General features: G+C 35.8%; 1 protein-coding gene across 4 annotated transcripts in view; it reads right to left on the reverse strand.

Moving 5' to 3' along the window:
- Window positions 1-1,306: 1,306 nt before the first annotated feature.
- DICER1 (dicer 1, ribonuclease III) overlaps window positions 1,307-26,668 on the reverse strand; it is a 64,203-nt gene continuing 38,841 nt past the window's right edge. For all 4 annotated transcript variants that reach the window (XM_088166181.1, XM_014884463.2, XM_014884461.2 and 1 more), the window contains 15 exons: window positions 26,282-26,357; window positions 25,027-25,166; window positions 21,383-21,562; window positions 20,334-20,547; window positions 20,099-20,252; window positions 18,860-19,042; window positions 18,448-18,553; window positions 18,176-18,351; window positions 17,116-17,899; window positions 15,583-15,738; window positions 11,541-12,423; window positions 9,298-9,566; window positions 6,596-6,758; window positions 6,428-6,503; window positions 1,307-6,136 (listed from right to left, as the gene is read on the reverse strand). In XM_088166181.1, the coding sequence (XP_088022307.1) occupies window positions 5,971-6,136; window positions 6,428-6,503; window positions 6,596-6,758; window positions 9,298-9,566; window positions 11,541-12,423; window positions 15,583-15,738; window positions 17,116-17,899; window positions 18,176-18,351; window positions 18,448-18,553; window positions 18,860-19,042; window positions 20,099-20,252; window positions 20,334-20,547; window positions 21,383-21,562; window positions 25,027-25,166; window positions 26,282-26,357 (3,726 nt within the window). In that variant the 3' untranslated portion in view covers window positions 1,307-5,970. The remainder of the gene's footprint in view (window positions 6,137-6,427; window positions 6,504-6,595; window positions 6,759-9,297; window positions 9,567-11,540; window positions 12,424-15,582; window positions 15,739-17,115; window positions 17,900-18,175; window positions 18,352-18,447; window positions 18,554-18,859; window positions 19,043-20,098; window positions 20,253-20,333; window positions 20,548-21,382; window positions 21,563-25,026; window positions 25,167-26,281; window positions 26,358-26,668) is intronic.

A 26,668-nucleotide genomic window follows, 5' to 3' on the forward strand; every position in this document is an offset into this window, starting at 1 on the left:
TTTTGGATTTCAGTAAAGCTTTTGGTACTGTCTTACAAGAGTTTTTTTGGGCAAAATGTCCAGCATACAGCTGGGTAAACACATCATGGGATGTGTGAGCACTTGGCCCATAGGTCAGGTACAAAGGGTTGTAGAGAATGGGGTGACATAAGATGGGACCTGTCACCAGTGGGGCTCCACAGGGCTCCATCCTCAGCCCTGTGCTCTACAATGTCTTCATAAATGACCTGGATGAAGAACTGGAATGGATACTAAACAAGTTTGCAGACAAAAAATGCCTTTGATGCAAAACCTCTACTGATTTTACACCTTGACTTTCTGGAGAGCTCCATCTGCTTCACAGCGCTACCCAGCAAGGGATTGACCACTTTCTCGCAGACTCCAGTTGAGGAGGCCATCCCTCACCTCATTCTGCCACAATTAACAGGATGTAATGGCATCCTCAATTAATTTTTAATATTATTATTTTCAGACCACCTTTCCTGCAGAAAATTTGGGGGAAGTTTTCTAATTTGACTCACTTGCTAGAACTGGGGAGGTGGGGGCTGTGTTGTCATTCTGACTAGCCTACACACTGGAGCCTTAAGGGCTTTACCCTTAAAGGCCCCTTTTCCAAATCCCAGAAAAAGCTAACACCATGCCTACCAGCAGCCCAGCAGGCTTTCCTCTATAACTGAAGACAAAACATGTAGCAGAAGATGCTCAGTGAAGATGCTAAACAAGTGACTGCTACATTGAGAAGTTTTCAGAAAGGAAGACTTCTGATCTTTGTCTGGCAGGACTGACTTGTCTCCATAAAGATACATGACACTACAGTGCCAGTCAGAACATTCTACAAGCACACTGCCAATATTCAGGATAAGCCAAATACTAACAGAAAACAAACAGAAAAATAATGAAATTTACGTTACTAATGTTGAGACTATTAGCTCATATTAACATATTATTCTTAAAACATGCATCAGTCATGCAAACCTGTGTTCCAGAACCCTTGTGCTCTGGGGCCTCCCAGCTACAACAGACATTTTGCAGGTATAATGGTCAACACAGAGATCAAATCATACCACATACACCATCATTTTTAACCTGAGTGTCCCTTAAGAGTCTTCACATAGCTCTGAAGACAGTTCATTCATCAGAGGAAGGAGACAAGCAGACTTGTCTTTAAATAAGGTGAAGAAATACTGTTTTCACAAATGTTTTTGCAATTTTTTAGAAATTTAGACTGAACAGCTATTTTTTGGTAAACTCTAGCAGATTTATGGAGATATTACCAGGAATTAAAAAAAAAAGCAAAACAATAATACAAGGTGAACAGACCATAACTTTATTGGAGATATACTCAGCTACAATTATTACAAAAAACTATTAAAGGTAATTGTGATCCATAAGGTGCAGATTGCAAACTTCTGCAGCATGATTACAGTATGAATGAATTACATTTTATGTCCCTTAAAGACAGCTGCAGCATGTGATGGTAAATATTTTATTGTCCATCAAATTATATTTGTTATACTTTCTACTTGATTTTAACCATCTTTTCAGTCACACTATTTACAATAAAAATGCCTGCAATTTCCAATTATTGTTCACAAACATTTTTCTCCCCAACTTGCTGCTGCAGTAAATTCTGAGTGCATCTACAAAGCAATTAAAGTAGTCTGTGGTTGCCATTCAAAAAAAAAAAAGAGGGAAAACCCCAAGGACTTTATTGGATGAAAATAATTTTTAAGAATTGTAGTTAGCTTTGATAGAAGTTAATTTTAACTGCTAGTGGAGTATACTACAATGACCTCTAGATATTTGCTAACATAATTCATATTGAGTTACAGCTGATATTTAGATTACATTTGATAGTCATGAACTGTAGTGTTTAAAGTTTAAAATCTAATATGAAAGTAAAGAAATTAACTTCTTGAATATAAGAGCAATTGAAAAAGGATCAGTGTCAGTAATTAAGTACCAAAAATCAAAATGCTTCTTGCTTCATTCATATAAAAAATACAGAGCTTTCCATGAGAATGCGTTCATGGGGAACCCCATCCAAAACAAACCCAGAATACTGTCAGAGTCAAGTGCAGTATCACAGCAGACCACAATGCTATTTGTCATTTTTGGACTGTCTGTGTTGCTGTGACTGGGATACAAAGAATTCATTTTCTGTACAGATAAATGCATAGAATATGTAGCATATGTTATGTCATATGCAGCAACATAAACCCCCCACATTTTCCAGTTGATGGTTCTGTATCTGCTCACAAGGAGGAAAAACAAAACTCTGCAACATACATACAAGCACAAGATCTTCAGGTATGTAAATGAATGCAGTTCCATTGACTAAAATGATACAACATCAATTTGCACCAGCTGAGGATCCAGCACCCCATCCCTGGGCCACCACTATATTCCTCCCCAGCACTGAAACTGGTTCTTGTTCAAGTTCTGTACTCGGCAGTTGCAACATACTACTGTGTAATGAGACTTAAAAATAGTAGGCTTTTTTTTTTTTTTTTTTATGGACTTTAGCAGCATCATGCTGAACAAACACTTCAGAAGTCACTATTGGGCACTCAATACTCAGACTGGACAGATTTAGTTGAGGTTGACCAAATTACTAGGGGCTGGCTTCTCCCAAAAATTACATTATATGTGTAAAATGTTGGTTTGTTCAGAGATAATTACTGGAGTGTCAGTCAGAGGTCATTCTAATTTTAATTACTTCACATAACAGTAAAATGATGTAGTAGAAAAATAATAGCTTTAAAATACAATCAAGAGTTGTTACACATCTTTGTTGTATTTTTCCACGTACAGTAAAAATGCCACAGACGTTAAAAATGACCTATTTAATGTTGTGCAAGTAAATGACACATTGCAGGCATTAAAAACTATCTTTTTCAAAGTCATTAAATCAGAACAGCAGCAAGGCCAAACCACATTTTTCCTCTCTGTTAAGCATTTTTTCCTTGAAATGAGGTAAAGCATGGTACCAAGTGCAATGCTTATTTGTGCTACATGAACAGAACAGCGCAAAAAAAAAGCCATAAAAATAAAAACGCAGCATAGTTAGGAGGACTGTTTAAAGTACAGTATAACAGGACTTAGATAAAAAAACCCCAAGGTTCATGCCAATTAACTCCCACACTATTTATGATGAGCCTGTGTGGCTGCTTTTGAAGATGGGCTGCAACAGTCCGCTCACACTTGTGCTTATAGCATGTCAAGTGATTTCTATCCCAACCTTCAAATGACCAGATTTAGGTCTTTAATAGCGTACACTGTCCAGTATCAAAATCATATCAACTGTAGGGTAAAACACACAGATGTATAACATGGAAACTAATATGGATTTTCTGCCTCAAAGGATAAATGTATTTCAATGAGGTCACACTGGAAAAAATCGCGGCATTTAGAACACATTTAAAAATGCATCAGCAGCAGAAACTACTTTATAGTCAGCCACTACACATTTTGGATGTCCAATTCATACGCTTCATCTAGTAACAAAGTGATCATTAAACTGTTCTGAAACACAGAGTAGGTTCAGCTGATTTTGTCTGCACCCAAACACTCCATAACCACTTCACTGCTAACAATTACCTGAAACCCCTGAGAATCTATAACCTTGTAACAATCAGTAAGAATTTTAGGCATTCAAAGAATAACTAAAATTTTAGCTTTTCATAATGTAATTAAAACTACTTAAGACTTTCTAGATGGTCTGATTTAATCTGCTGATTGATGTCTGGCCAGAAACACAACTGTTGACATCAGTAATCATGTATTTTCACTATGAAACTTCAGTCCTACCACAAAGAGCAAGCTACAGCTTAAATCAGTGACCTTTTTTTTAGTTTTTTAAACAGCTAATGCAAAGCAATTTACATTTGAGAATCTGGACTGCATGTTTTTATTGTTCCATATCACCGTATCATCTACATTGTAGTTCTTATACCTCCTTTCATGACTGAAGTACCAAACAAATACTATACTTTTTTATAAGCTAGTATTTTAATTATTGGTTTGACTCCTGTAACAAGCAGCTTTCAAATACAAGAACAGTCCTTTTCACAGGCTGAAAAGTGACTGAGATAGCAAATATATGAATTTTTGAAAACTGTATTTCAGAAAAGCTTAATGTCTGCCCCTTGTCACTAAGGCATTTATTTTATTTTTTTGTTAAGAAAGCAAGAGCTGACAGTTTTTGTTTTGTTTTAGTGTGCATTTGTGAGGAAAGAAATAGGGTTTAAAAGCAGGAAATACAGTATTTGTTTGTAATTTAGTTCATAAGACACAGCATCAAGTTCAAACTATTGTGCTGGAAAACGTTAAAACACCTTGCTCTGCTTTCTCAAACTTCAAGCATAATTAACAGGGCAAAATTGCAGCAAACCTCTACTGATACTGGTGGGAATACAAGACCCACAGCTTTTTTTAAAAGGTAAATTAAGAGGTATTATAGTTACAGTGCAAAAAATTAAAATTTCAAGCATAATATATAAACATAGCACCAAAACAGAAAAAAACCCAATGCATGCAAAAATAAAAAGGAAAAGAAGAGAAAAAAAGAACTGAGGTATTTAAGTGAAGAGTGCCTACAAAACTCTAATTAAAGAAGTATAGGCAAAGCCTAAAATATACAAGTATGATTTCCCCCCACGCTCCCAGTAGACCAAAACACCAATGAGCTAGTTTCTCTAAATTAAGGACCTAAATCACAGATGTATCAAAAGTACGGCAGTTATATCTCAAACATCAACTTTCATGTTATTTAACAGCACAGCTTTGGTAGATGAAATATGCATGCAACTCTGAAAAGTACAGTAAGAAATTTACGTGGAAATATCTCTAAGTGTAAAGGTGCTCTGTTTGTTAAACACGTAACCAATTGACTATAAAATCTGCAGCATATCTTAGGTGTGATATGTCTAAGGTTATTTTGTTAGTGACAGTTTGCACTGTGCAATTATTTGTTGCTGTTTCCAGTATTGGAACTATCTAGCTTGCAGGTTTGTGTAAAATTGGAATTTTAGCCAAAGACCATATTTCATTTATGGTATAAAAAAAACTGTAGACTAACCACCTCCTCAGAATTGTTAAAAATAACCTAATTACATATATATGAATATAATTTCTATTATAATCCTGTAATAAGTCACAGCTATAGTAATGAGTTGTACTGTAAATATAGAGCTGTATCATTGTAAAATGCATAAGAAAATGAAGGGAATGTAAAACAGTTTGTTCCAAAAAAGATCAGAAATTAAAGATTATTAATGAGAGTTTATTTATTTTTAAGGCAAGAACCTTTTTTATGCAAGACTGTATGGCATAAGGAAACCGAAGTTTCACTCTACCAGTATGCCAGCCATTTCAATTAAAATCTGTCCCTAACAAATAAGTGCAATAATGATTGGGAATGCCATCTTAATGTAAAAAGATGACATGGAGAGAGAAAAAAAAAAAGAAAATAAAAAGGAGAATACTGGCACACTTAATCTTTCTTATACCCAATCATCCAGTACAGTTTATCAACTGCTTTATGACTGGCACTAGTGCACAGATTGAAGAATTCCAAGATTACTATATATATAAATCTAGCAACTGCATTAGGCATAAGCTCCCTGGCCTTCTAATACTAAGCAAAGCTGTACTGACAAGAAAAGTAAACCAAAAAGACCTGACAACAATTATTCTGAACACTTGCTAAATGTCATCATTAAAGCACTCTCGTGATTAAACAAAGCAGAAGTGAGGAAAGAAGACAAGATTGTGTTTGCGCAAAAAACTATAACTACAATTAGTTCCAAAATTTTATACATGTTAAATGTTTTGTTATCTATTCTGTTATCAAACAAACTTTAAATTCTGTCTTCCAATTTGTTCCTCTCAACATCAACTTTTTTTTAAAAATTTGCTTTATTTGTATGTTATTTTTTTTCCCCATTTCATTTATTTTTAAGAGGAGTCTCAGCTGTTTGGGACCTGAGGTTGATTTGCTTTGAGGCTTCGTAGTGCTCTTCTCGCTGCTGCAGATTTGGCAATCCTGTAGCTTCTGCCAACACCTTTAAACTTTCCCTTTCCTACAACTTCCACTGTAACTCTGACCTTTCCATCGTAAGTTCTTTCTGCAGGACTGCAAAAATATACACAAGAATTACTGCCAAGGCAAGGTAATATGAAATAAGAGACCTACATTCTTTATTCTACAGAAGTTAAAGCAGTAAAATTAAACAGAAATCATTACATTTCTCAGAAAGCTATGCAAGGAAAAAAAATAAGGAACAGTGGACATGATGATTAGGTTAGCTGCTTAGCACAAAAAAAATTACAAGTACTTTGTGACACATAAAAATTCTCTGTAGTTCATGAAGTACATTTTAGAAACACTTTCTGTCAGTGTGTATGGAAGAAAGCATATTCTTACCTAAATTTGGCTGTCTCTGGCTCCATTTCCAGCAGCTCTCGCACTGGGGAACGGGGCACATTAGCAGAAAATTTTTCTATTTGGAAGAAAAAGTGAAAAAAATTAGCTTTTTTCTTTTCATAGCAGATGGCACTTAATTATTAGTAATTTTCTGAAAGCTGGCAATACCTATGAGTGGCCTCATCATTGGATAGTACACTTGCCAAACCATTTCCAAAGACATTCCACTATCCATATAAATGGCACCAGCAAGGGACTCAAATATATCCCCCATGGCCTTTGGTACTTCAATGTCTTCCTCTTTTTCTTCATCTTCTTCAGATCTTCTGAGCTGTTGGCAATTAAAAAAAGACAAGGGTGGGAGTGAAAGAGAAGGGGAGGGAAAAAGAGAGAAATGATTGCTTCACTTAGAGTAAAACAAAAGATCTTCAGAAATGTAAGCTCTCTTACATCTTATATCCTGTGATGCTTCTTTTAAGTTCGCAATTGACAACTTTCCACAGCAAAACTATTGTTCTATTCCCCAGTGAAACCAAGCTGCTGATTATATAATTTTTCAAATAGGGAAAAAAAGTCCTAAACACCATTGTGTATAGGGAACTTTTATATTTTGTGAATTCCTTCTGTGATAAATCTGTAGGATTTCACCATGGGTCTGTTTTCCCCTATTAGAACCAGACTTCTATCAGTTAATACTAGAAAGCTACCCATAACAAAGGAAAAGCTCACACATTATATATCTCCCAAAAAGAGACTCTTAAATCTCATAAGTCCAGTCTCTGGATGAAAGTTGCATGTACCTCCCCTTACCTTACTTACCCCTGAAGACAAATATGAAACAAGCACTAGTAAAATAAGACATTAGTAACTGAAAAACACCACCACCAGACCGAGCTAACAAATACATTTAGGTGTTGAAGTGCAGCAGGCAATGTATTATTCTATGCTACCAATTTAAGACACTAATCTATTCTCATTATCAAAAATAAACAATCAGTGTACATCTTAAAGGTCTTAAGCTAAACTAATCCTTTACTAAAATACTTTAAACACACATAATACACATTTGCCTAACCCCACACAAAGTTCTCTAACTTGAAAACAAAGATTTTGACCATTATGCTACTCTGCCAGAAAAGAAATAAGTTTCTGTCAGTCTTCTCTCCCAGCAGCTGCCCTCTCACTCCATTTGGGGTTTAAAATCCAATTCAGTCCTCTAAACAGTGACCATAATACTTCATAGATGTGTTCCACCCAATATTTCTACCTGAAGAAAATCACACAAGTAGTCAGACCTGATGCATACAGCAATACAAACGGGAATTTTAATGTCAAAAATCAAGTTCAACTGTTTTGAATAGGCTATTTCATACCAAGTGTAAACTGAAGCACTTTTGCATTATACTGAAATAACAGAAAAAGAGAGAAACTAAGAGCTGTAAGGCAAGGGACAGATGTTTCATGAGTGAGATTTGAAAAAATAGAAAAGCAGATGACGTGGAGACACACATGGAAACCAGTCTAGCTGGCATGAACTGCAGAAACAAAGACTCTTACATTAAGTGATGAAATAAGAGTTTCAGTAATTCAGTGCCAGACCAAGATAGGGAGCAGGCACAGGGAGAGCGAAACAAGGATTTTATTTGAAACAGCTATCACACAATTTGGTCACAACTTTGGTGAAAGTTTTTTTGGATACTTGCAAAAACTGAACAAATCAAAAAACAACACTGTTTTTTGCTCTGAAAACAAGTTCCTAGCCTTTTCACTCATATTGTGGAGAAATCAAGAAAGAGTTTCATTCTCTAAGGTAATTTATATTATCTAAACTTCAGTGACAAATTTCTTATTCAATGCTTAATAAGTTTTTCCCTTAAAATATGGTTTTCACTCTGCAACAGAGTACAAGGATTGTGAACACATGTAACTGAAATATTTTGACTCCTTAAGTTTTAAATTGTTTGTAAGAAAAAAAATTACTAAATACAAAAATAACATCCTTATTTTAGTCCTGGCATGTTGTCAGACAGAATATTTTTTAAGAGATTGGTCAGTTTTTCAGAAGACAAATTATTATGGACATCTACTGGGTAACATTAATGAGAAGGCCATCTCTTCCAGATCCTGATTAGAACTCGACTCACAAGGTCCCTCCTCTCACAGACTTCCTAACCAGTTTATGTAAATAAATTACTTTTATCACATTCCCCAGAAAATACAGGTTCATTATCATTAGCTTTCCTGCACAGCACAAAATATGACCTGTGTTTGCAGGTCTTCTATTTTTCAAGTGGCTTACTTGAAAGATGCATATAATGTTTCCCTAGCTAGCAGAATGCCTTTAGGAACATGTCAGACATACTTGAGTATAGTGCAGTAACATCTCTGCCAGTAGAAATCATAGGAAAAAAAGCAGAAATCTCTTGTCAGTATATTACATTTAATAACCCCAGAACTGTGCCACGGTAGCTTTGTTCATAGTGTTGTATGGATACCCTACCCTGAATCAGCACTAGGTGATTTAGAAACTCTTCACCACAATTTTATGTTGTAGTAGTGCTTCCTATGAATTAGTGAAAGCACCGAGCTAAGTGTGTGTTCCACACTGTTCTAACAACATGAGCAAAACGATGACTAAAATCAAGTGCCACAGAAAAACCCAGAGGCAAATGGCTTTCAAATTAATTAATTTGGGTAAATTCTAATTGATTTTATACTTTCTGAAGGCTGTATTTTACTTTGCATCCTTTTATTACCAGGTGTCTGCTTCATTGGCTGCTGTGTGCATAATACATTACAAAAATGCTAAGAAATCCAGTGACATGCTTCAAATTAGATACTGAACACATATTTCTTCTACTTCCACTAACCTCGGAATCCATTCCTTGCATTTCATTCTTTTCCATTTGAAACTGCACAAAGTCATCAATAACATGAAACAGTTCAGGAGAGACAGCTTTGAAGTACTTGTGGTAGTCATACTTTACAGCTAATGATGCAAAAATGGTATTATTGACTAGAGCAGATCGTAGATCAGTAAGAACTCCTGGAGAGTGTTGCCGTGGGTCTTCATAAAGGTGCTTGGTTATGAGGTAGTCCAAAATTGCATCTCCCAGGAATTCTAAGCGCTGGTAACAATCTTAAAGCATTGGAAATAAAAGAATGTACAACACCACAATTAAGTTTAACACACACATTCTTTCCAGGCTTTCTGGATAAGAAGTTTGGTACAGTGCCATATAAATTCCACAAATTAACCAATGCTCAGAGAAGATAATCTGTTTTTTAAAACAAGTATCCTTGTGTTTAAAGAGATTGCTAATGAAATACTAAAAAAAAAGAAATCAGGAAAGCCAGGAGCTATATCTAATAATAAAGTCAATTTTGAACATGTTAATTTGGCAGCTAGAAAAACAGCTGTGTTTATAATCAATAATGTTTTTACTCACGGCTAATATCAAAAAGTAAAATTTAAGAGTTTCTGCCAACAGGTTGATCTGAAAACTGTAACAGTTAAAACTAAAAAAATAAATTTAAAAAAGTAAAAATAATTAATAGAAAAATCAATGTATTAAGAGCAGGGGAACACAAAATCTGAGCTTTTTGTCTAATTTGTGTTAAGACACTTTCCACAAAGATCCCTATTTAGGATATGTCTTTTAAACTGGAAATCAAAATTGTCAAGCCTTTGTTTTTTTGACAGTCGAAGGGCCATGGGAACAGAGAGCTAAGAACTTCTATTTTTAGAATACAAACAAAAGCAAAAACCCTCTTGAATGCAAACACAAGTAGGTAGGTTGAGAAGGAAGAAGACAAACTACTGAAGAAGTTACCATGAGAGTGAACTGACTAGCACTAAGTTGCTTTCATAGCAGCTGAATCTAAGACACTGCCAGATCTCAACTGCTATCTATTCCTTAAAGAGAAAAGTCACAGGTAACAGACATTCACAGTTGTCTCCCTTGGTAAAGAGAAATGAAATTAAAAGTTTTCCTGCAGTTTCAACAATGTAATTTTAACTGGACACTATGCCTCGAGGTTTCTGGTACTGCATATATATATTTATGTATGTCTATAAATGAAGGAATCGTTTACTCTCAATATGTTTTGTGAAATATTTGTAAAAAGTGAATACATATGTGGGTAATATCCCCCACAACAAAACACCAAAGGAGTGCTTCTGTGTTTTGTCAAAACTGTTCCTCAGTGTAGAAGCATTTCAAAATTACTTATTTCTTTAATGAAAGCAGAGCTTTCTCACTCCTTGGAATAAGGACCCAATTCACTATGGGGAAAAAAAAAAAAAAATCAGACTGCTGACTGCAAAGAAATTTGCCAATCACTACAAATAGGGTTGGAATTTTAACATGATTTGCTTTTGATTGCATATTATTGTAGGAAAATATGCACATTTTAGAATGAACAAATATTACCTTAATTAATATAAGCAAGAGCAATTAAAGATCACAAATATGAGATCATGTACAGAAACATTAAATGTTAATCTGAAACTAATATTTAGTTTGATTTTAAATATTTACTCAATAAAATGCCTAGACTTAAATTAAGACTTTGAATTCACAGCTTCAAAGGGCAGTCTCCACATTCTGCACTCCTATAGATTATTCAGCTAATAAAAGCTGTAGTCTATAGTTCATACTCAGAAGTACAGACAAAGTGTAACTCTTGGGATTCAATTACAGAACAAATTTGCTAAATATATTTGGAAAATATGACTGCTATTTCCTGAAGTACATGGCAATTTTCCAGAGTTCTACAAGAACTTATTTCCCTTAAATGAGGATCTAATGTCAGTCATACACAGCTAGTGATAGAGCATTTATCACTGATGCTCTTTCTCAAAACTTGGTGAGGCCTCAGTAAATGTACTTTATCTGCATTAAGTGAAAATATGAATAATCATTGAGATAACAAACTGAGCAAGTATCTCCCTCTAAATAGTGAGCAAACAGTATTTTTTAAGATATTGTATTCCAAGACTATTGTAACATGTGACATCTAAAAAGAGTCTATATATGGGAATATAAGCTATCACTTCTCTTGCTTTTGCAATATAGAGAAAAGACTATAGAGCTTTTTGAAAACAACTTACCAGTAATGGTATTATAATGGTAAGAGGCATGAGTAAATGCCTGAAGAAGATAAGCCTTGTTCTTAAAACTATAATTTATTTTCTTCTCAAAGTTTTCAAAACCAGAAATAAGGTGATTTAGCGTTTTTTCAGCATCTGGGTGATCAAACATACACCTTGGTGGAATCTTCAAACAGCCATACTCCAGGTCTTTACACAGAGAAGGCTCTGAATTAGATACAGAAGCAGACACAGAATTCGGTGAAAGATTTTTCTGCTCACTGTTACAGTTCTCTCTGGTAGCACACAGAGTGCCTTCCCAATCAGTCTTTTTAATTACAGGGAGCACCTTCAGCCCTAATGAACACAGGAAAAGCTGAGCAGCTCTTTCACCACAGCTGGTCAGATAGCAGCCCAACAGGGCTTCCACACAGTCTGCAATGCTCTTGTCAGCAATACACTGCTCTGTATGCAAGTCATAGGAGATCGACTGTTTTCCTGCATCAACACCACAGTTTTCTTCTGATGGATTCCAGAAGCCCACTACAAAATCATCCTCTTCAACAGCCTTGCTAGGATCCAGATAGCACATAGCATCCCAAGAGCTGTAGTCAAAATCATCAAAATCTGATGAACACTGAACATTACCCACGGATGACTTTTTGGGTGCTTTCCATTCATAGTTTGAATCAGCAGTTGAAAAGTGTGAGAGTGAAATTTTCTTCACAAAAGCGCCTGATCCCATTAACATATTATCAATGAATTTGATATGCTCCTGATCATACTCCAGAAAATCATCTTCAAAGTCTGTTTCTTCCTTGGGCAACCTCCACATTAGGTCTTCATTCTCTTCATCATCATTATAATCATCAAGCTTACCATTAGCCAACATGTTTTCCTTTGTCTATGAAAGAACACACAAAAAAAATGGTGCTGAAGAAGGAAATGAGATACTTTTACTGCAGAAAGATCAGAAAAGCAGGACTTGAAAAGTCTCTCCTAATAATAATACAGACTTTATGTTTCTAAACATTCTGATCAGATGCCCAAAACAACCTCAACTTACACAAGAACTGGAACAATTGTCCTGGAATACAAACTCTGTTACTAACCTACAATAGTGTGTTCTATACATAGCACACACTGTATTTCATAGGAACTTGTGCTTGTGCTTGAATGTGAGGCACACACAATTAACTTTATAGTAATTAAACATTATACACTTGCACACCAAAGTAAACAACAGAAAATTCTAAATTAACAAATTTTGTATAAGGAAGCATCAGAAAGTTCCAGGTGCATCCTCCTCTCAAGCTACTACGTAAGGCTATTACAAATGTTGAATCAATGCAGTTTTGAAGATTTTTTTTTCTACATCTTTATGCATTTAGTGCATAAAATGCATTTAGAGGGTTTTTTTTCAGTTTTTTTTTTACCTGCTATATTTCTAGTCCTAACTAATAAAAGGCAAAATTGTCATCAATTTTCTAATACTTACAGTACAGACACCCACAACAGCAAAATTAATTATGTCTTATTTCTTCTCCCTCCTCATATCGATCAAATTGGTATGGACTGATGTAAGTTACATATTGAACACAACTACTCCTAAACTATAGAATTCTTTACAATTTCCTATGGTCCCTATCCAGGAAAGCACTTAAACATATTAGCTACATGCACTGGTAGTCTTCCCAACATCAAAAGGACTATTAACAGGTTCAACACAGCAACACTGATGTCAGCAGGAATTCTGCCACTGAATTTGATAGGTGCAAGATCATATTCAAAGCACTTTCCTGGATTGGGTCCAGAAAGCCCACAACATTCTGAATCAAGTGAAACAGTCTTTATCTGCCCTGAATCTATGCATGTCGTATTGTAGGGCTCAGTCACTAATCCTACAAATCTGTGAATGAGATGCTACCATGGGGGATGCTTCCCTTGGGGCAAAATGCACACCCATCCAGAGGTGGCAGCTGAAAGGGGCACCAGGCAGCACTTCAAACTGTCTAAGGATCACACAAATCTCAGTGTTCCTCAGCAGGATGGACCAGGCTTAGTCAAATTTAGTAATCTGAAAGGAAAAAAAAGTGGCTATAGAAGTTCTTAATTGAGACAGTCTGCTGAAAAAATGTATGCTGCTGTAATTACCTCTCTCTCACACACAGAAGAGACTTCTGTAACTTAAACTGAGATATAAAAACTGGATTTAAGATAGTTATTTTAGATACCCGTAGTAATATAAAACTTAAGATGAATTTAACCAGTCCTAACAAGGACAAGTGCTGCTTTTTTCTTGTTACACACCACCAGTCACATTTATTACTGAAATTTAAAAAGTCTCTGAGTAAGACGTGTCTATATGGATTCTCCAAAACAGATTTTGGCATCTGTTTTTACAAAGATGGAACAAATGATAAATTTTTACTGTGGTTTCATTGACAAGTTTCTTAAAATGAAATTGTAAGTAGCAGGACAGCTACATGAACTATCCTAACATTGTCTATACATTACTTCATGTACATTGGAAAAAAAACTCTAAGGGATAAGGGTGAGCAGATGGCTAAAGGAAACAGAAAGCAATTCTGATCATTAATTTTTTTGTCATTAGCATTTAAAAAATAAATTAACAATGAACCCCAGAAGAATGATTTTTTTCTTCAATAATACCTGACTAATTTTCAGGAAGTCATTGCCTACTAAAAGGTGATACAAAATACACGTTAAGTGCTTTTTAAATGCTCTTTTGGAAATCAGCCATTTGATAAAATGAATGAAGAAAGATTCTTTCCCTTAATAAAGCTTGGTAAGTACTAACATTTGACTACCATGTTTTAGTAATAATTTGTCATATTGAGATCTCTATTCTCAGTTATAGACCATCAGCCCATGGATGGAGAGTGAAATTTACATCCAAAGAAAGCAAAATATCTACTTGGCACAACCCCCCCCCACTCCCACTATTTAGTTGTATCACTCTCTGCATTTTGGTCTGAAACCATATGCTTCATTTACAAATAAACAGTGACTATCACAGAGGAAGAGGCCACTGAAATGTTGTGGAAAACTGAAACCTTTTAAAAACCAACCATTAGCTCCAATCCCAAACGTACTATCTCATTTACCAGAAAGGTATAGCAGGAAGTCTCTCTGAAATGAAATCTTGGCACAGTACAGAACCACAATAATCAGGTTGTTTTATTCTGCAATAAACATTTATTTGCACAGTACATCCACCTAGCCGTACTCTCATGTGCCCTCTGGTGGTTCTACAGTCTGAGTGTGGTCTTCAGAACAGGAAAGAGGAAAGATGTCCTTCCACCTCCTTCCCCTGAACTCCAAACCAGTCTGAAACATTTCAACATCGTGTCACTGACTGCTATGATTGCTGATTTCTGCACATGTCCTTCTACTCCTAGAGTGTCAGAAAATAGTGTGAACATTTCCTCATTAAGATTTGTCATTGTCAAGCGTTTGGTAAGACAGTGAGGGTGTCATACAGTGAGAGAGCTTAAGCCAGCACTGCATTGACATGAGAAGCAGCTCTCAGTCATGGTGTAGCCACCAGCCATCAATATTGAACATTATCTTAAGCCGGTTCTACTCTTCAATCTGCATCAGCACTATGAAAAACACCAACACTTTCTCATATACTCTATAAAGGTGAACTCATTATTTATTAATAAGCAGACAGCGTTCTGCCTGAATATATTATAGCTAAAGCAATGATGAAAATACCATTTAAAATTTCCAACAGAAACAAAACTCCTGGGAGCAGGCTAAATATAACCAGAAAAGCTTTTCTTCTTTGCTTCCCCATTAATATCTATACTCAATACTGGACAATATGCAATCATCCACAAATTTCCTTACTTCAGGTTCTGGTTAGAATAAATTTTCCTCTCATTTTTCCTACCGAGAAGTTTTAGAAAGAAAATAAATGTATGGATATACCTTTGCTAACAACAGCAAAGTAACTGGGGGTGGTGGGATGAGGTAGGAGTGAAAGAATACAGACACACAAATAACTACTCGACAAAATAGTTAAATAAATTCATACCATTTCGTCTTTCTCCCACTTGTCAGTGTTGCTCTTGTCCTGATTCACTATGTAACCAGGAGGAAGCCAATTGACTGGGGGATCAAAAATCGACACCACCATGCGACTTGGCAGTCCTTTCTTTTTTCCAAGGCGATACAAGTTACAGTTGCTGACCTTTAAGAAGAACATTCTGATAAATCTTTGAACATACATTTACATAAATAGGCTAAAAGGCAAAAGGAGCAAAATGTTATGTGTCAAGCTGGATCTTGCATTATTATGCATTTTCTCCAACTCTCAAAGGGGAGTTCAGCTTTCATAATACAGTAGAACAAACTCAAAGCAAGATACGCATCTTCCTCTTTTTTTTTTTTTTCTGAGGCAAAGCATATTAGGTGTGACTGTTTCAGTTAAAGAAATTTAATATATCAAATTCTCCTCACAAAACAAACTGCTACTTTTAAAATAATAGGAAATAGAACTTGTACTACTGTAATTTATTACCAGTATAAATAATCATCATTCAGACTACATTTGGAATGAAAAGTTCTTATTTATAGGTAGATTGACCTAAACCTTGGCAGTAGAAAGTGTTAAAACAGTTCCATATAACACTTATTAAGTCATAATCCAGATGTTATTTTGATAGCCTCTAAAATTATTTTAAGTATTTCAAATGGAAGGGAAAAAAGCATTCTCAGATACAAATATATTTCCTTTTTAACTATTAACCACTGATCTTTTTTTCTCTTTTTAAATGCACTTTGCACATTTTGAAGTCTTAAAAGTTGAACTTGAATATTCAATAATTTCTTTTATTTGAACAGTGCAAGTTACTTAGTCCTCCTTCTTTTCCAAGATTAAACTATACAACAATTTCCTTTTCAGAGTGATGCATTTTATTAGAGGTAGACAATCAATGCTTTGGCATTTAATTGAAATTACCACATCATGTGGAAGAAAAAACAAAAGCTTTCACAGTTGATTATTCTAGCAGCAGAACTGAAGACTCAGTTCCCTACTGTTTATATTAATTCTAAAATACTTTCAAAAGTTTGGTTTCAACAGACTTTTTTGTTGTCTCATTTTTAAGTAAGATGCTAAAATTTCAAGGGAAGTGTCTTCTTGAGGAGACGAAGGAAAGGTCAAGTAAAGCTGCAACCTAAGGCTCTGTGCTGCTAATTCAATCCTTCATTCAAGCATTACTGTTGAAGAGCTTCTACTCAATACAGTTCTGGAGGTTCAGTGCACCCAATGTTCTCACTAACTCAGAACTTTTAGTTTCATTCAATCCTGTCCTTAGGTTTGTAATCAGCTGGTTTAGATTTCAAACTAAACTTCAGAAAACAGTTTCAATCAATCACAGTTATGGCAATATGAAGCCCACAGTCCTGTATTTTTATTCTTAATATGCATGATACTCAATGTATAATGAACGAAGCTGTGGAATTAAATCAACCTGTTCCCATTCAACCTTCCAGCAAAAATTTCATACGTCTGGCTTGTTACAGCATGCCTTTTACACAGTGTGACTGGATTGCTACTACTCACCTTTTTGCTTCTCATGTATGACAGTCGTCCCTCGTGAGCATCAGGGTAAGTGCAAAACAAGTATGTAGTGATGGCATGCTTTAAAAACGAATCACCAAGCATCTCTAGCCGCTCCAGGTTAAATCCATCACTAGCATTTGAAAGAGTCAAAGCTTGAAGAATGAGACCAGGATTAGGACCAAGAGTTTTTGAGGAGTACCCACTGCAAGGGCTCTTTTCAGAATCTGCTCTGTCTTTTGAAAGATTAATAGCTTTTGAAGTACTGGTGGTCACTGCCATTATGGAGCATCCATCTGAGGTAGATCTGTTAGCATTTCCATCAAGGTATTTATTACTCGGTAGAGTACATTCATTGCTGGGCTTGGGCTGGTTCTCACTATTGTATAAATTCTGAACGGGATATGAGGTAGTTGGTTGTACAGGTATTTCCTGCCTGCAGTAATTCAGCTGATTTCCTTGGCAAAAGTCTCTGTTAACTAAATCACAATTGCCATTGGCAAGATTTTTATTATAAGAAACACCATTAATTGCTGCAAGTTCTACCGAGACATCAATTTGGAGTTTATTGGGTGACTCATTGAGCAATGTTCTGTAACTCACAGACATTTGGTCATGGTTTTCTGCAGAAGAGGTTCTATTAGCACCTTGATGTGCAGCATTTTCAGGGACTACAATTGTGCTGTGCTTACAGTAATTTTCATTCTCTACTACAGAGGAGTTAGGAAGAGAGATGAAGGACTTGCTGTCAATAGATTTTTTCCATCCAAAGTCCAAGTTAGGATATCTGTAAATATAAACAGGAGGTTTGTTAACAAAAAATACTAGCAGAAGATGCGAAGACTCTACATGCACACATATGCCTAAAAAGAGCCACAGCCCTCTGAAAAGAACAGTGACTGCAACATGTAACTCTCACAATCAAGTATTTTTACACTGTGTTTCACTGAGAAGTGCCATGAGTTAAACAAGTTACCAGTTTTATCATTCATGCAGTAATAACTGTTTCCACCTTGTAAGTCAGATATCATATTGAAAAATACCTATTGAAAAATATACATGCCTGAAATCTGCAGGAAGTGATTTAACCCCTACACCAGCATCAGTGGCTGTTTGAGCTCTTAGTTCCTCTGCTGTCAAAAGGCAGTGCAGGCGGTAAAGTATGCTGGGCAGGCAAACTGCTTTTCTCCACAATGATGCTGGAATAGGATGTATAGCACAGAGCTCAGGAACCAGTATCTAGGAGAGGAAGGAGAAGAAAAGAATTTTCCTTGTAAAAGTAGCCACCAGATCACTATTAAGAGAGTTCACTTGAATTAGATGCTTCGATTTTACCTGTTTATTCTGCAAACTTTCCCACTTTGCTTTCCTCTTCTCAGCACTGCTTAATGGAAGTGCTTTTCCCTTCTGATTCAAATGGCGAGGAGTCAAAAGATTAAGTCTAAAAACCATGTGAAAATACTGTGGTGTAAGTATGTAATTAATGAATAGAACTTACTAGCCTAAACTTTCTTAAGTTTCTTAGTATTCAACTTCAATGCACTGTGAAGTGGCAGCACTATTACCTCTGGGAAAAAAACAGACTCAATTCTTGTTACACAAATTAGGTATCTCTCAAGAAAAAAAATCAGTAATTATTTTGGAAGACGCAAACCCTCAGCTTTATCCCATATTTAAAAAAAGATAAAGAAAAAGACACTTTACTGTCAACCTACAAACATCAGACAGAAAATATCACTGTGGTTACCTTGAAGATGTGTGGTCCACATCCAGCAGTGGCTGGTTAAGATTGGTAAGGTCAAGATTATACTTTGTTTTATAATATTCAGCAAAAGTTTCATATTCAGGGGAAGGGAATTTACTCAGTGGAGTAAGGTCAGTGTATACATCAGCTACGTAGAATCGATGAGGCTGATCAAAATTTCGGTATCTAAAAAAAAAAAAAAGGCATTATTTCGGCATTACAGTAAAGCTTTTATGTTCTTCATGTTCTAACATGGTCAGAAGATAAACAGTTAAACAGCACACTTGAGATTTTTGGTTAATAAGGGTTCTTTTTGTTGTAGAAATCGTTTATTTAGCTAACTCAAATGCTAAATGAGAAATGTACATTAAGACAAAGATAAATAAAGGCAATCTATAATCTGTGAAATTCTCTCTACAAGATAAACATTTAAATTAAATTGAGGATTCAGGTCTTCAATATGTAATAAAAATTAAGCTGCAGAAAACAGGAATGCTATAAATGATAATTTCTTAAGTCAAAACACCTCATCTCTAAACTGGAATTTTAACCATGTCATCCCCCGAATAAAGTTAAAATACAAAATCTCCAATACATAGCTAGGTAAATTCACAAGCCTTTCAAGGACAGTGAAGTAAGTTCTTGTATTACAGGCAGAATATTAAAATTAAAGCCAGATGCAACCTAGGGATAACACAAGCCAGTTGGTCCACAGGCAATAATTAAGCCTCCACAAAGCCTACTACTTCTGGAGAACCTTTGCATATCCAGTACATAAAATGAATATCACTCAATATAAAGATTCTATTAAATGGTCTTCATCACTTGCAATTTTCCCATCTACCAACATAATACCTTCCTTTAGCAGGCCTTTGGTATGCATAAGCAGCAACCAGAGAACAAGACTCACATGCAATCTTCCAGACTAAAATTGGTTTCAGTAAGCCACTTCTTGATAAAGTTGCAGTTTTATTAGAATACTATCTAAGTTTTGTGGTGAGCTCTACTATTCCTTAAAAAAATGTAATGAATCTTGGGATGTGCAAACACTTAAATCCTACTAATATACGATTAACTACTGATCTTAAAAATCTTTAAATTATTTGAAGTGCTACCAGATACCTTCAGACTAACAGCATACAGTTCTTAAAAAGCAATTCTGCTGCAGATACTAACATACCCATATTACAAGTGTTTGTATAAATACAATAGGTACACATCTAAACTATGTAGAGTACTCACCGTGGAATGATAACTGCATCCTGGTAATCTTCTAACTTGAAAATAAAAGGCATTTCTTTTGTATACTGTGTACTAGGAATGCCTATACGTGCCTCAGATTTCTCAATGTCTTCCATAAACTTAAAGTCAATGTCCAAAGTGCTGGAGTCATCAACTTAAAAAGGAAAATGCACAACTCAGTTTTCTAGGCTGAACTTTTCTGACAAGTTGTAAATTACAAAATTTTTGTTCTTACCAACATTTAGAGGTAGAACACAATAGGCTGAATCAGCTTCTGTAGGTTTGAATTCTAGTGCAGGTTTCTCAAGACGAAGAATATGTGAAAAAATGTACTGGTGGAGTCGTGTTATCAACTCAAGCATTTGCAGAGACAGAGTAAAACCAGATTTCTTAAGCTCAATGGATATTGTAACCTCTCCAGAGCGAGTATACACAGGAAAGTGAGGAATCTAAACAAGAACAAAATTGAAAGAAATCACAAAAGAAAATCCAAAGTGGGATTCCTTTACAGAGTACTGTCTGTTTAGTGCAGATTCTGAAGTAATGCTTGATTGACCCTACAGCAAATCAGATCAAATAGGATCTGAACTTTGAACTGTGATGACCTTTCAATTACAGATGAGACTCTGAATGTTAAAGAATGACTGATTTAGTTTTCTTAATAGTTCTCCTTACGTTTTATAGCTCTTGTCTTTATAAAAGCTAAGGAGAAAAGGGAGTATTTTCTATTATGAAGAAAGAAATGTGAAAACCAGCATATTCCTGAAATGTCTTATGCGGGCAACAGAAAACACAATTTGAAAAAAATCTTCCTCAGCTGAGTCTCACGAAAAGAAAATGCCTATTAAAATTTTCTGAAGCAGGAGGTGTCAGTTTCAATTAACATGGCCCGCATTTTCTGCTGCTGCAGACGAGGAATGCTGAGAAGATTTGTTACCATAGCTTTTGCATAGATAAGGTAGTGCAGTGCAGGCCAATTCTGTCGCTGATATGTCTACTCCTATCATACCTTATACAAAAAAAGGAGGGACATCCTGAATTTACCAATGCAAAATACTAAATTTCAAAACCAAAAGTTCAGCAAAAATAGATTGTTCCATCCCTAAAGACAGAAAAAGAAGTGGTGACTTGAATGGATGGATAGTGTTGCTTGTTTTCTGGAGGTTATTTGATACAAGAATACTTTATAGTCATTTCCAACTCTTCATTCTGTTGGGTGGGGGGTAAGTGGAAAAAAACAGACTGCAAGGCATGCAGAAGAAGGAAAGGAAATAGATTCCTTACTTGAGGTATAGGTTTGGCTGTCAGTATGCCAAAACATCTTGTTGTATCCTCAGGAGGATATAGCTTTCGTCTCCTGAAGTTGAGTTCATCAGGTAGAGGAGTCGTTAACACCATTCCTATTACATACAAGTAACAGGGCTGATCAGGTTTGGGATAACTATCCCTCAAACACTCTGGAATCTGAAAAAAACGAAAAAACATTAACATTATAAAAATCAGCAAATAAACCTCTTAGGTTTATTTGGAAACACATTGCTAAAAATAAGGAACAAAAAAGAAATTATTCTGGGGTCAAGCAGTGGTTTTTTTCTTAAGCAAAAATGTTTGACCAGCAGCATGGCATGGCAGCCATGAGATTTCCTTTGTCCTCAGTAGGTGAACTGGGGGACAGAGGATGGCTTTTCATAAGAAGACTTACCAAAAATTCTAAAGGAGACTTACTAACAACCTGTCCTATACACTCCCATCAAGTTCCTCTAACTTTTCTAGTAGATACTGGAGCTCAAATGTCTGCCCTCAGAGTTGAAGATGCCCTTCACATAGATTCATTCCCTCAAATAAAGGTGTATTAGTGGTGGGTGCTTTTGGACATGCATAGCCTCAAAAGATTGCTAAGGTAAGGTGCTGGATGATGGGGAAGGAGAAAGTGATTGTAACTCTAGTAGTTTTGGGACACTTCCCTGCAAATCTATTAGGACTGGACCTCTTGAAGACAAAGCAAAGGACTGATGATGAAGGTAAAATATGGGTGTTTGGGAAAGAAACTCACCATCTATGCCAATTAGGTGCTGCCCCAACTCTTCCTCCCACCCTTGTAAACAATGTCAAGCCTTATCCCTTACCCTTGGGAGCAAGTACAGACCACCCCAGTTACTGACTACTTGAAGCACAAAGGGGCATTGATTCCAGCACATTCTCCCTGTAACTGAGTGTTGCATTACCATCCATAATGCCTAATCCTCCATTGAGGTGGCATGAGCCAAGATGAAAGAAATAAGAGATCAAGCTGGAGAACCATTTCAATCAATGCAAACACGAGACAGGTTTGATAGATCAGAACCTAGATCATGGGTTATCACCCTCCTAAAGTCTTCAGAGCTTACAAGATGGGGAAAACAGTTAGCACAAAGAGTTGCAACTGTCACTGGATTTCTATTTTTAATGGTTGGCACTAGCCTGGTTATGTGCATGATAACATGCTTATTCATCTCACTTTTCCCCTCTGTTTGCTATACTTGCATCACCACCATGGGGGAAGAAGCCTACATCCATGTTCCTCAAGGCAATGTAGAGCCATGGGGTTGAATGTTATGAGGGAGTAAAAAGTAAGGAATGTTTCTCCAATGCCTCTTTGAAGATTAAGGTTTGAAAAATCAAGTTTTAAATTGCCTCTAACAAAAGCCTTAGAAACTGCTTTGTTCTAGAAAATGAAGCACCTTGTTTGAAAATAGCTTGCAGTTGATACAGCAAGCAAGCAAGTAGCAGACTTTCAATACATCAAGAAACCCAGCCAATGAACTTTATGAGGTGGAGGCATTGCTGTTCTCAAAATCCTCCATAAACAACTGCCCAATCTACCACAGGTGCTGCCAAATTACACAATGCTGCAATCTTTGCTGTCTGTGATGTCCTACAGTGTCCTGTGAGGCTGCTTGTGCCCCTACCCCACATGCTGGTCCCGCTGCTGCGGCTCTGCTCTGGAGGGACCTCACTCAATAGAGACACATCACACCCGATGCAGATCTGCCCCACCGCACTCTGTGAGCCAGTGCTGGACCCATGGTAGTGACAGCCCCTCTCTTGTGCTTCCTGTAATTATTCTGGGCATTTCCTGACTTTCCTTACTCTTTTATAAAATATAAAGTTGTATTATCGCTTTGGATCATTTAACCTCGTTTGGGTTTTAATCCTGCTTTCAGGTATGCTCAGAACTTTATTTTCTGCAGCAGAGGATAGAGGCAAAACATGCCTCTCCTCACATTAAGCAGATTGAAATGAGCTTTGATGCAAATGTCTGCATTTAACCAGTAACACTAGAGCACGTTTTAAGTCTAAGACTTTTGGAACTTAAAAGCAGAACAGGAAAATACAAAAGGTAAAAAGAAAAATGTGTGTACTCAGAAAAAAAGAAGTTTTGACTGAACTTGCAGCTTCATTAACACAGATTCTTTTCCCAGCAGAATTCTTTAAAAGTATCAAAAATATTTTGATACACTTGGGACAAACACATAAACAAAATTCAATACACTCCCTCTTTGCCCAGGCACTACACTATATGAGTTTTTTCATTACAATTCTAGATTGCAGATGTGAATATTTGCAACAGCCACAAGCACTTTTAATTCTGCTGCTCATATTTGTCATATACATTAAGAAACCATGCTTTACGTTTGGTAGAAGTTCATTACTTTGCAGGTCTCAAAATGATCCTCCTGTTTATCTAAAACTAAATTGCAATACATGTAGCCCTGGAATTTAAAGTTACACTGCAGTAAAACTATGGCCTTGGCTTAATGGAAAATTACTCATAAATTTAATAACTACATTAAACCCAAGAGGATCTTGCAGACCTTAAACCTTTGCCAAGGCTTTTTTTCCAGATGTGAGAAGTTGAGACAAAGGCAAGGGGAAGGTATTCATAGACTCCCTATTAAAAAAGAAATAACTGAGAAAGAATGATGCATCACTTGACAAATCAGCTCCTCTGAATGAGACATCATAATCTTGCATTTTATGAATCACCTCTATCCCAATAATTTTACCTAGTGAGGTAAGCGGACAGAGAAAAGCACTTGTAACAACAAACACTGTGCAAAAATGCGAACTGTGCATCTTTGTAATGTGCAAAGACTATCAGATTCTATATGAGTTACCTGTCCTAAAAGACCTTAGAAAGAACCTGTAACAGCTGCAGAGGAAAAAGGAAGGTTCCAGACAAAGCCTCTTTTCTCCATTTTCTTTTAAAGTATTTTCAATTCCCCTACAAATACCATTTAAGAAGTCCAATTTTACAAGCCGGTGTGGTTGAAACCTGTTGTAACAGATTGTGAATACATTACTTAACATAGAGGTGTATTTTCTTGTGTAAGCCTTTCAACAGATCAGTATAACAAGTATAATATTTAGAACTACTTTAGAAGTAAAAAAAAATTTAGAAGTACACTTATTTGATATTCTAAGATTTAAACCAGAAATTATGAAATTCTGTATTCAAACAGCAAACTTGCCAGAACTAAACCAAGCAATCAAAAAAAGACCCCAAACATATTTCTGTATTTAGCCTGGGGCACATCTTTAATATTCAATTATTTGTCCTGAAAGTAATAAGGTAAAGATTTTACAGATTATTAATGCAGGACTATTTTCCTCACAGTTATTTTCATACTAGACAAGAAAGTAATTGCCAAGAAGCCCTACAGAAGGTGAGTGTTCTCTGAGCTTGCAGGCAGGCTTCCAAAGCATGTGGTACCATAAACTCAGGTAGCACTGCAGGCTTCCACAGAATTAGAACAGGAAAGTATTTCCACTTTAAATATATGACTTCTAAAAATTTCTAATCAGCTAAGATTGAGAGATAGCAATTCTGTCTTATTAGCACATAAAGCATTAGATCAGAGATCTGGACAGCAGGAAGTGATACTAACAGCTTTAGGATAGCACTGTCTTCGTTTTGTAGAGCCTGGCCTTCCTGGAACACTGGTTTCTTCTTCATCATGTAAATCAAGCTCCTCCTCATATTTAACCGTTTCTTTACCAACTGGCATCAAATGATCATCCAGTTCACCTGAATATTACAAAAGAGTACAAAGAAATAGCATTATGAACAATCAAATCTCTGTTTCTTCAGATCTACACAGTTGTGAGGTTGCTTGTGAAAACACCTCACATGTAAGGTTTTAAAATACATGGACTACTGCAAGGCTCCAAAACTGTAATTTTGGGGAAAGAGCGATAAAGACTGAATTTTGGGCAAAAATGCTTATTTGTAGTAAAAAACCTCTTACGTTTAATTTAAAAATTGAACTCTATAACAAAAAAAAACCAAGAACTCTTTTTGCCCATAAAAAGTGATCTTTGACTGAAACACTTATTTTAAAATCACTCACATGGAGTTATACAAAGGAAGAGGGAACATTTTTATTTCTCTACCATTCTAATCAGCAGATTACTGCTGTTGAATGTGCACTTCCAACATTGGGTTGAGCCACCCAACTGAGTGCCATTCTTGGATACATTTGTTGGTATGAATTCAGTGTTCAAAAGATTTAACTCAGAAAAAAAAATACAAACCTGAGACCTACAATTCTTTTTTGCTTAAAACATATATAAATACTTAAGTACTTAATAAGAAAAACAGTAACACAGACTTATCTTTAAAATGTTCCACAATGAAGAACATACTCCGTTATACTTACTATAAGAAAGAGCTTAAGTGGTTCTGCAATGTCCTATTTTTGGATCATGACTTAGAATACAGTAGAGAAAGCAGTAAATTAAGGGTTGTGTATTTCATATTTTGTCACAATTCACTTTAAAAACCACATTCTTTTGGCTGTAGGATGACCTGACCTACAATCAGTATCATCTAGAGAACAAGACTCTTTTCCCCTATTAAGTATATTCCATGCCAAAGACTTTGTCTCTTGTACTAATGTTGCTTTTGCTGTTTAATACAGAATTTGTTAAATATCCAGATTTTGCTAGAGAATTTAACTTCAGCTTACAAGGTGTAAGCTAAATTAGTAAGTACATGATTGCATCATGAAACAAGGCAAGCAAAAGAAAGCTGCAATAGATGGCTACAGCAGAAGGACATTTACATACAGAACACCCATACCGTATGCAATTTCTCAACTATAAAATATACTTTAACAAAGAGGTTGTTTTTCTGGTTCTTACCAATTTTGTGCAGTTTTTCACAGCAAATAAGAGCGACAACTCTCTCAGCCAGTCTTGCACAACTCATTGGAGGGCCCTATAAACATTTAAGTAATTAGTAAAAACTTTGGTTTACTAGCAAGTTACTTAAATATGTTTAGTTTAACACAAGCATTTCAGGCAAGCAAAATTTTTGGCATTGATGACAGTTTTGTATGTGAAGATATTCAGGTTTTTCCATGTTTCTCCATGGAAACCAAAATTACAAGAACTCAACTACACTACTGATCAAAACTAATAAAGGACAAGTGCATGAAAAAACAATGTACAAGGGAGAATATAAAAATATTTTTGCCTTTGGCATAAACAGTAACTGATAGAAAAAGGATTACAACAAAAACAGACAGT

The sequence above is a fragment of the Sturnus vulgaris genome, chromosome 6 (genome assembly GCF_052056855.1).
Source record: "Sturnus vulgaris isolate bStuVul1 chromosome 6, bStuVul1.hap1, whole genome shotgun sequence".
Lineage (NCBI taxonomy): Eukaryota > Metazoa > Chordata > Aves > Passeriformes > Sturnidae > Sturnus > Sturnus vulgaris.